General features: G+C 39.2%; 2 protein-coding genes across 4 annotated transcripts in view; one reads left to right on the top strand and one right to left on the bottom strand.

The window, feature by feature from the left end:
• Positions 1-2,269, top strand: part of LOC107701334 (structural maintenance of chromosomes protein 6-like) — a 40,707-nt gene extending 38,438 nt beyond the window's left edge. For all 3 annotated transcript variants that reach the window (XM_016503324.1, XM_016503323.1, XM_016503325.1), the window contains 2 exons: positions 1,638-1,735; positions 1,886-2,269. In XM_016503324.1, the coding sequence (XP_016358810.1) occupies positions 1,638-1,735; positions 1,886-1,982 (195 nt within the window). In that variant the 3' untranslated portion in view covers positions 1,983-2,269. The remainder of the gene's footprint in view (positions 1-1,637; positions 1,736-1,885) is intronic.
• Positions 2,270-3,678: 1,409 nt separating this feature from the next.
• On the bottom strand, positions 3,679-10,503 carry LOC107701323 (otolin-1-A-like). The gene is given in 7 exon segments (XM_016503311.1): positions 3,679-4,731; positions 4,734-4,841; positions 7,194-7,265; positions 9,162-9,251; positions 9,340-9,795; positions 9,906-10,105; positions 10,427-10,503. Coding segments are annotated over 5 exon segments (1,458 nt in total). The 5' UTR covers positions 9,785-9,795; positions 9,906-10,105; positions 10,427-10,503; the 3' UTR covers positions 3,679-3,988.
• Positions 10,504-10,730: the final 227 nt, after the last annotated feature.

Genomic DNA, 10,730 nt, shown 5'->3' with positions numbered 1-10,730 from the left:
GTGCTGCCAGCATTGCTTTAGAGGTTGCAGAAGCGGGAGGTCAGCTTGTCAGTGCTCAAACCACACTGCAACAACTGCAACAAGTCAGTTTGCATGGCCGTCATCCCAGAAGGAAGCCTCTTCTAAAGCTGGCAGCCCGCAAAGCCCGCAAACAGTTTGCTGAAGACAACCTGTCCAAGAGCATGAATTACTGGAACCATGTCCTGTGGTCTGATGAGACTAAGATAAACATGTTTGGCTCAGATGGTGTCCAGCATGCAAGGAAATTGTGTCTTGCCTACAGTCAAGCATGGTGGTGGTAGCATCATGGTCTGGGGCTGCATGAGTGCTGCTGGTACTGGGGAGCTGCAGTTCATTGAGGGAAACATGGATTCCAACATGTACTGTGATATTCTGAAGCAGAACATGATGCCCTCCCTTCAGAAACTGGGCCGAACGGCAGTTTTCCAACATGATAACGACCCCAAACACACCGCCAAGATGACAACTGCCTTGCTGAGAAAGGTGAAGGTGATGGAGTGGCCAATTATGTCTCCAGACCTGAACCCTATTGAGCACCTGTGGGGCATCCTCAAGCAGAAGGTGGAGAAGCGCCATGTGTCTAACATCCAGCAGCTCCGTGATGTCATTATGGAGGAGTGGAAGAGGATCCCAGCAACAACCTGTGCAGCTCTGGTGAACTCCATGCCCAGGACGATTAAGGCAGTGCTAGATAACAATGGTGCTCACACAAAATATTGACACTTTGGACACAGTTTTGACATATTCACTTAGGGTGTACTCCCTTTTGTTGCCAGTTATTTAGACAACAATGGCTGTATGTTGAGTTATTTTTAGAGGACAGTAAATCTGTACTGCTATACAAGCTGCACATTGACTAGTCTAAAGTATCTCCAAATTTCATTTCTATCGTATTGTCCCTTGACAACATATAATAAAATGGTTGCTGAAATGTGAGTGGTGTACTCACTTTTGGGAGATACTGTATATACACCATTCACAAGTTTGGGGTCATTGAGATTTTTTTTTTTAATAAAACTTTTATTAATCACTTTTTATGCATTAAACTGTTCAAAAGTGTGACCAAAAAGACATTTATAGTGTTAGAAAAGATTTATATTCTTTAAATAAGTGTTGTTGTTTTGAACTTTATATTCACAAAAATATTAAGCAGCAGAACTGTTTTCAACATTGATAATAATATGAAATGTTTCTTGTGCAGCAAATCAGACACTGAAGACTGAACCAAGTATTTTGTTATCAGTGTATTTTTTGGGTGCCGTAACTGGATACCATTTTTTCACAGTTTATCTTTTACTGAACTTATGAACTTAGTAGTTCATTTAAATGGCTGAACAATGTTGAAAAATATTTTTTTACAAATACAAAAATGTAATGTAGTCTCTCAGTTTAATGGGTGGCCATAAAGGATGTATACATAATTATACAAAAAAAATAAAAAAATGTTTATAGTAGTTTTGGACGCTGCTGTCACTGCTTGATATATCATGTCAAGCAGCCAAATAACATGTTGTGCGAATACAGTAGGAAATTTGTCGTGGCTGCTGATGACAATCAGGTGACTGGAGTCCTGGAGAAGCGTGTGCAGTCACTGTATTGTGTGTTTGCTCTCTCAGGACATGGTAAACCGGAGGATCTCGATGGATATGATGCTGAAGGTAGCTGCCAGTCAGCGCTACAAACAGTTTATTTTCCTCACGCCGCAGAGCATGAGGTAAAGAGCTTCCCTGGTGTTCATGTAAAAATGTGCAGACGTTGTTAGATTAGAAGACATGATTGTGTTAATTGCCTTATTCTTATCATTTATAATGCTAACGTTTTAAATTGATAGTAAAAGTGTAATGTTCTGCTTTCCTTTTCCCAGTTCTCTGCCTGTCAACAGCCTAATCCGTATCCTCCGTCTGAAAGACCCTGACCGTAGCCAGTCTGCTCTACCTTTCGGTCAGAGGAACCCAGAATGATGCTGTTGTCCAATGAACATCGTCTTATGTGTATGAGGCAAAAGTCAAAGCAGACAAAGTACTTGCAGCTGACAGCTGCACTTTACAGCTCTCTGTTGCACATATGTTTACAGGTTATTTAAATGTATATTAATTTAGTTATTTAAAACCAAATTTTGCAGGTCTAGTTTTGTTCTGCACTTTAAATCTTTCTAAAATAATAGTTTTTAGGTGTATAAATTTGAACGTGATTCCAATGTTATGTGCATTTATACTTGGTTGAATAAACCTGTTGAATAAGTCATTTAAAAGCCACTTATAGCTTAATGTTATTTTTTATTTTCCATTGTTTTATTTTTATAACTGAACCAATTAAAAAAAGAAATTAAAATGTTTCTAGTATAACAAAAAATGATCTGTCACTATTTTGTGATGTAATGGATCATTCATCAAAAATGCGTAGTGGTCTATTACTGGTGTAACAGTATGGAAAAGTCTATTTCAGTTAAAGGAAATCATATGAGAGAGAACCATATATTACCTGTTTTCCATTTCCCTTTTTTTGTGTTTACAAGAACTTATGAATCTTTAAACATTGACCTTGAATACATCCGGCTTCTGAATGGGCAGAATGCAAATATTGCTGTAAATTGTGGTTTCCCAGTGAAGCTTATTACATACAGTCACAATGGCACTGATTCTTGTGATAATCTTTAAACCTGTACTTCAGTAGAGATCAGCAACTACGTGATGGCGTCCATTTGTCTCTGTCAGCGAGTCTCTTACTTGACTCACAGTTTCTCTTTGCTGATTCAGCTTGTCATTGCTAGTTATATCCTGTCATATCCTTTTGAGGCAGTTCCCCTTGACAAATACATGTGTGGTTTTTATGATCGATAGTGTGCAAACTTGGGATTGGAAATTATGTTGCCAGTTCATTGCTCATTCATTGTTCCCTATTAGGTGTTAGTTGGAATATATTCAAACATATGAACAATTATTTAAATCAAAATTAGACCCTTGTGAGTTTTTGTCTGTTAACTTAAGTCATATTTCAGAAATACTATGGCCCGGTTTCACAAATGGTGCTTAGCTTAAGCCAGGACTAGGTCTTAGTTAAATTAAGATATTTATGCAACTTTTACAAAAATGCCGAAAATATTACAGGTGTGCATCTTGACACAGAACAATGACACTGACATTTTAAGATATGTCAGAGCAAGATATTTTCAGTTGAGACAGCTCAAACAAGCATTTTAGTCTGGGACTAGCTTAAGCCTTGTCTGTGAAATCGGGGGTATATATTTTAAATGCATGTTTCTGCTTAAATTTAGCTTTGGCAACTTTTAGCAGAAACGTATTTAAAATGTATACTATTTCTTTGGTAAAAGGGTCCAAAAAATTATGACTCATCATGAAATACAGAGATTGTTGTCCGATCAAATTCTTCGTAAAATGAGAATGTCCCTCCCCTTAACACCATCTGCATTATAAATATGTAAGTATGATTTAATTTTATAGGTAACAGCCGTAATTTTGCAGATGGAGTATATTTTTAAGGATATACATAGATGTTTATTAACATGAAAAAATCCCTGAAAAATAATTTCAGGGGCTAAATGTTGAGAAATGATGATGTATAATTATTAAAACTGTTGTGTTTATTTAAATGAAATTATTATTACATAAATGTTTTTTTTTTAAATCACAGCATGGTTAAGAAAGCAAGACAGAAATAAAGCATTGTTATTTTAATTGTACAAGCTGCTGGCTATTTTGTATAAATATGTAAAGAGCTACAACATAGCTGCCACAAATCATCAGCTTATGAAAAAAATTAAAGCACAATCCAGCATTGATTGAAACAGGTAGCATAATAATTAGTGGCTGTACAGTTACTGTGAGTAGATGGATCTAAATTCAGGTCTCAAGTACTTTGGGTAATATAGGTGGCTTTCGCTTCACCCCTACAAAATGAAGTACTGGTCTAAAATGGTTCTTCCAGAGGTCAGTGCGATTCCTGGCCATCAGTCTTTGGTGGCATCAGCATAGAGCAGGAATCCAGAGAATGTGCTGTCGTCCTCGCTGCTGGAATATACACCGTTCCAGTCCCGCAGCGTCTCCAGCCATACCTGGTCTCCAGATGATAGACGGAGCACTGCCATGTTGGAGGCCTGGTCAATGTCCTGGCCGTAAAGGGAGTCGCGAGTTCGCAGTTTCCGAATGCCATTCACCACCAGGGCTGCACGTAGGGGGCGATTACGCACTGTTATGTAGTAGGAAAAGACGTAAACTCCCCCATGAGTGCAGTTGAACTTACTAGCGTGGGGGTCCCAGTGACCCTCCTCATTGTAAATGACTTTGTCAAACTTGATCGGCAGGCCAGGTGGTGGGAACGATCGGCTGGGAAAGAGACCAACACTGAAGGCTGAGCGCTTCTGAACGACAGGTTCACCTTTAAGGCCCTTGAATCCCCTAACACCTCGTGCTCCCTTCAGGCCTCGTGTGCCTTTCATCCCTGGCATTCCCCTCTGCCCTGGTGGTCCATGGGGTCCTGGAGGACCAGGCTCTCCCTGCTTACCTGGGGGTCCTGGGTCTCCCTTCGGCCCCTTAGCCCCAGGAAGCCCATCTGTGCCATTCAGACCTGGCACACCCATGTCTCCTTTTGGCCCTTGAGGCCCTGGCTCCCCCATACTGCCTTTCTGTCCTTTCTCTCCAAATGGACAGTCTCCTTTGTCACCCTTCTCCCCCTTGATGCCATCTGGTGTAGCCCAGGCTCGCCCGCCCCTCCCTTTGTTCCATTCCAGCCGGGCTCTCCCCTGTCCCCTGGGTCTCCTTTCAGCCCGGTTAAACCTGTGTCTCCTTTGAGGCCCATTTCACCTGCACACATTAACATCGAATGGAATTCGAAATATAAGGCCCGTTCTCAGGAAACTGTTAATGTACAATGGTTTGAAAAAGCTACTGCTAAATGTATACTTTGGTTTTCCCACATTAAGTGCCATAATCACCATATACCCTTAGGGACCACCATATGAGATTTTTAATGCTTGATTCTAGGGGTGTGCAGCGAAGCCAGTATTTGTATCTGTATTTGTATCTGTAACAATCACAAAATTATTCATATCTGTATTCGAATAAAACCAGAAGTAGGTCGGAGCTTGAACCAGAACTTCGTACAGATACATTTCATAAGACCGTTATGTTTATGGTTTTACAGCCTATATTTTTCGTAGTTATCTCTGAACAAATATGCCATGTTTAACTAAAATACATATTTTTTTAAGATTATAACATTTATTTAAATATATTCTAACATTCGGTGCCGATATCCTTGTATAGGCAGTGCTTCAAGACGTAGTGCGGTTGTGCTTCGAGCAACGTGAGTTCGAGTCCCAGCTTGGGGACCTTTCGTGATCCGATAAATAAATATTTAAATATCTAAATTAAAACGGTAAGGGTTCCTACGCGGTTTAGAAATATGGAAATTGATTTAAGTAATTTCCAGGAAATTCGTGGAAGGCAACTGCAACACTGCTATTTTGTTTGCGCTTATTTCATTCATAAACCTATTTTGCTACTTCACACACTTGTTACTGTGTTGTAATTTTAGAGGTTTATTTAAAACAACATGTTTTCATTTGGCTCACCGGTTCCTGCGCAGTTTAAAAAAAAAAAGTATATCACTTAAGTAATTTGCAGGTCTGGAAAACCAATGGGGAAAAAAAGAGAACAGAATATGGAAAAATATTTGTGTTTCAACTATTTGCCCTATTCAGTGTTCTAAAATATAAAATTAATTTCTAAAAATAAATTTATCATACAAGAGGAAGATTTCATGACAAACATTTAGTGATCATTTGAACACGACTGAATGAATTCAAGGCGCACATTTTCATTATGCAGAACTCTTTAAACGAGTCTTTTTTGAACTTCACTAAACAAATGTGCGTGTGCCATGCTAACAAGCAAAAGATAAGGAAGCAAACATGCAGGCCTAGAAAATGTATCTGTATTTAATTTGATTATTAGCCTACTCTTGACAGAGAGCTGGTTTGGCTTATGAGAGACAGAGACGCGCAGAGACGGCAACGTGGCTGTTTGATTGGCGATCGCGCTTTGCTTATTCATTCGTGTATCATATTGTAGCCTATAAGGTTTAAGTTATTGCCTTTTATATATACACAAATAGTAGAACGTGTATGATGTACACTTCACACACTCATTATTGCATGAATTTAGAGGTTTGTGTAAAATATCGCACTGATCCCCTGGCTCACCTGTGAATCTAGCAAACACCAGACTGCTGCAGCCTCAGCCGAATATTCAGGCAGAATTATTCGTTATTCGTTATCTGTTATTCGTTTTTGAAGCCATTATCCGTGCCTTTCCGAATAAGGTATTCAGCTTCAAGCGCACCCCTACTTGATTCTAATTCCTGCATAAGTAGTTACAGCCTTGCAGTTAATCTTTAATTCATATACTTAGATAACAATAAATTGTAATATTATTGCTCAGGTTTGGTGTGCCAAATCTTTTACAAAGACAGAAATTACACATTACAGGGCTTGTCCATAACAGAGTTGAACTAAATTAGCTTGATGAGGTCAGTGTACATGTAACAAAATACTTAAAGACTGTAGAAGAAACATATCTTTTAGAACTGTTTCACTCCTTTGAATATGATGTCTAACACATCAAACCATTATTTTAAAAAGAGGGGAAATGTCACATAATAATAGGGTTGACCAAAAAGTGAAGGGCAGGTACAAAATATATATGCATATCGCATCATAACAGGGTTTAACAAAAAATAAGGGACAAAGCAAATTCTAGAAATATCTGTTAGAATCATGTGGTCAAAAAGACTTTGATGTCACTCCCTTGAATATCACGTCAAACTATTATTTTGAAAAGGGTGGAAAGTGTCACATAATAACTGGGTCAAACAAAGTGTGGGACAGACTAATTCTACATTTTCTCTGGGGGACATGCTGAGATTTTTAATGTAAAAAGTAAAATTAATGCTGTTAAAATTTCTCTTTACTAAATAGAGTTCTGTCAGATAATGTGTCAGCAGTTCAGTTCTGATAATTCAGTTTGTTTTTGTTTTTTTCCTGTGTAGTAGTAAGTCATGACACTATTTTCTGAGAACAGTCCATAAATCAACAGAGCAAGCATAACAAAGTGAATCAAATACTGGGTTAGGGCCTTTGTCACTGATGAATGTACCTTTCTCTCCTTGTTTCCCGGTAACACCGGGAATCCCGGGTAGCCCACTCACTCCAGGATCACCTTTCTCTCCTGAAGGAGGAAAGGACATCTGTTAACAAACTTCCGAACATTATCCGTGAAGTAACCACAACAAGACGGAACATGCTGTTTTGAAAATTTGTTGCTTGGCTCAAGGTGCTCAAAGATCTCTCCAGATACGTTTGCTTTGTTCTCAAACCTTCACTTGGTATTGTCAGCAATAGATTTGACTCCGCATCAAACTGGAATGATTTGCACATGTCTAGTTTTGCCGAAACTGTTCATCAGCATAGATCTCCACAAAAACCCTGAACACTGGTGCATTTATTTATTCCAGTGGAGAAGAGGTTGCTCAGGCTAGAAAAAGAGAAGAATCAGGGAATCTTAGGGAACTAGCATTACCAGTTTCAAGGCAAATTGTAGGTTTTGCCAACTTGTGTGAGCATGCAGCACTAAAGGAAAGGGAGAGGTTCAGTGTATTTGATGTAGGCGTGGTAATTGTTTTTTTCTTTGGTAGGGACACAGAAGGAGAAGCCTTTAGAATACACACAAACTCTATGCAATTCTCCTTAACTAAGGTCAAGGTCTTCTCCAGTGTTTGTCCTTCTTGCAAAACAAGGATATTTGTATACACAATCAACAGATGAGTGTCAGTGTCCCTAATCCTTTGTTTATAACTTTGGATAGGCTAACTGCCATATGTGGATGTTGTGAAAGAAAAAAAAATATGGTCCTTTTGTAAACAGTATTTGCCTAAATTCCTTTCGCTCCTTTATTTGGAAGCTTAGATTTGGAACTCACAATTGTAACATCATTAACCACTAAGTTCTCTTTCACTTTCTGCAGGTTATATTGATTCACTGACCAACTATTTTCATAACAATCTCTCAACCAATTTGTTTAAACACAGTTTCTGCATCCAAATATGCCTGCTACCGTATTATATAATAGGCAAAAAACAGTAAGTAAAATAAATGGTATGCCTGAATTTGTTGTATTCATAAAACGGTAGCCTAAAAGTGCTCGGAAGTGCACATTCAGTGGACACTTTACTATCCCGTGAAGCCACGATAGAGGAGTTGTGAATGGCAGTGAAGTAACGCAACTGATGCTACAGGTCACATGACATAGCCAGGTTTCATTCATACTAAACAGAACATTCTTTTTTTAAGTTCGGACAGTAAGTGATTTCGGATGCAGTCACCAATTCAGAAACTAACAAGTATATCTATTATGATTGAGTCACTGAATGGTTCACTCAACCAGTTTGTTTAAAAACACTAATTGTGAAAATATCATATAACAGAGTTGAACAGAAAGTAAGGGACAGATACAAAGTGTAGATTCTCAAAAAATGTTTAAAGCATTTTAGAGAAAAAAAAAATCAACATAATGAAAACATGCTATAATAAATGCCAGTTATGTATTACTTCTAACCCTAAAGCTCTACATTATTTCAACCCTGTCAACGTTAATTTGTAATTCCTAGATAACTGAGTCAATTCTGATAGTACCGCTCAGTTTCAGAAATTCTACATTATAATTCGAAAAAATCATCATCTCTGTTATTAGGGGTTCGCTATAACGGAGTTGAAATATAGAGCTGTATGTATTTATTCAAAATGTATTTACTCAAGACAGTATACAATTTTGGACGCAGTCAATAATTCATTCAGAAACAAACAAATGAATATATTTTGAGTGAGTCATTGAATGGTTCACTCAACCAATTTGTTCAAAAACACTAATTCATTAAAGAACCACCACGGTGTGTTGCTTGGAGACGCTGTTGATTCAGTTTTGGCTTCATTTTGGAATGACAATGTAACTGGCAATATTTTGCCTAAAATATAAGTTACTCAACATGAACTTTTTTTATTGAACCGTTTTGATCATCTCTTGCTAATACTTATGTCGAACACAAGCACATGACTTTACCATACAGACCTTCTCCTCCATGAGGTCCTGGAGCACCAGTGAGTCCATCCTGACCTGGAAGTCCAGGAGGTCCCATCTCTCCCTTTTCCCCTGGAATACCTTGCAAGATGACAATTAAAGAGCAAAGTTTAATTTGGCATTTGATTAAGATAGATATCAACTGGGCAAGTGCAACTCGTCTTCTTACCCGGCAATCCCTTTTCTCCCACTGGTCCTGGAGGACCTCTCTCTGGTGGACAACATTCACAGAAGTTGAAAAAGCACTCATTGTAGTCCAGCGTGTAGTTCCCAGGGCCCACCCCAGGAGGAACCATGGCCTCCGTGTGGTAGTCAGCAGAATAAGCATCACTGGAGTAGGTGGTGCTATCAGTGGGAGAAGTAGAGTAAGCGTCCATCATGGAGTCTGTGACTTCCTCTGTGATGCCACTGGCGGTGGGGCTCACAGTGGTGGTTATCGGATGGGACCCTAAGGAGCCGGGCGGCTGTGGAGGACCCCCTTCATCTCGAGGCGGAGGCTTCTTAGTGGGTTTCAGTCGTGGCCACGGTGTAGTCTTGGGTAGTGATGCTTGATTCCCTGCTGTTGCCACCAGCAAAGCCATCAGCAGGATGACCGGGTGGACAATATTGGGCATTGTACAAGTAGCTGCACACAAACAGCAACAAAATGCACTGACGACAGACGTGGACGCCAAATGGAAGCTGATAAACTCGATCTTTCCATTTTCTGAAGAAAAAAATACTGCTAATACTTACCTAGTCGTTGTACTTGCGTGTCGCCTCTCCGTTCTCTTCTCTAAGAGAAAACTGCATCCAGATCACTACCTTTTAACTACCTGTGCCTCTCTGTTGCCCCTCAGTCCAGCCAATGAGAGTGTTTTCTACTGCATGGGCAGGTGACATACACTTGGCACAGACCAGAGGATTTGATACCCGAGGAGAAGCTAATGAGATGGCTTTAGAAAGTAACTTATCAGTCCTTCTTATTCTTATGCATCTGTGTCCCTTGTGTTATATCACTTAGAAGGGCAATTAAAGTGCACACAAATGTTTAAGGCATTAAAGTTTACACACAAGAGTACACCTGTCTATGTGTCCTGTTCATTCATTTTTCATACGACTGAATGAATGGAAGTTCATGACAATTTTGTGTCTGAACTAAAATTCAGTTAAATATACAATTTTGGGTCCATTAAGTAAATGGATAGGTCACACTCAAAAATGGCATTTTCCACACTTAAAAAAATACATAAATAAAAAAGATGCAAACAATTTACCTTAAGGTGTACAACAGCCTGTCAATGGGCCAGTAGCTTTAAAGCAGGGGTGTCAAACTCAATTCCTGGAGGGCCGGAGCCTTGCGCATACCATGTAGTTTTCAAATAAGCCTGAAGGACTTGATTAGTTGGATCAGGTGTGTTAAATTAGAGGTTGAATCTAAACTCTGCAGGGCTCCGGCCCTCCAGTATTTGAGTTTGACAACCCTGCCTTAAAGGGATATCTTTGTACTTTATTTACCTCTAAAAGCTTCTTAGTACTCTAAGGTAGTAATATACAACTTTTAAGGGAGGGGGGGGGGGA

This window comes from Sinocyclocheilus anshuiensis, unplaced genomic scaffold (assembly GCF_001515605.1).
Source record: "Sinocyclocheilus anshuiensis isolate Anshui unplaced genomic scaffold, SAMN03320099.WGS_v1.1 scaffold1726, whole genome shotgun sequence".
Classification (NCBI taxonomy): domain Eukaryota; kingdom Metazoa; phylum Chordata; class Actinopteri; order Cypriniformes; family Cyprinidae; genus Sinocyclocheilus; species Sinocyclocheilus anshuiensis.
Note: the sequence above shows the minus strand (reverse complement) of the source record. Positions and strands in the feature narration are given on the sequence as shown.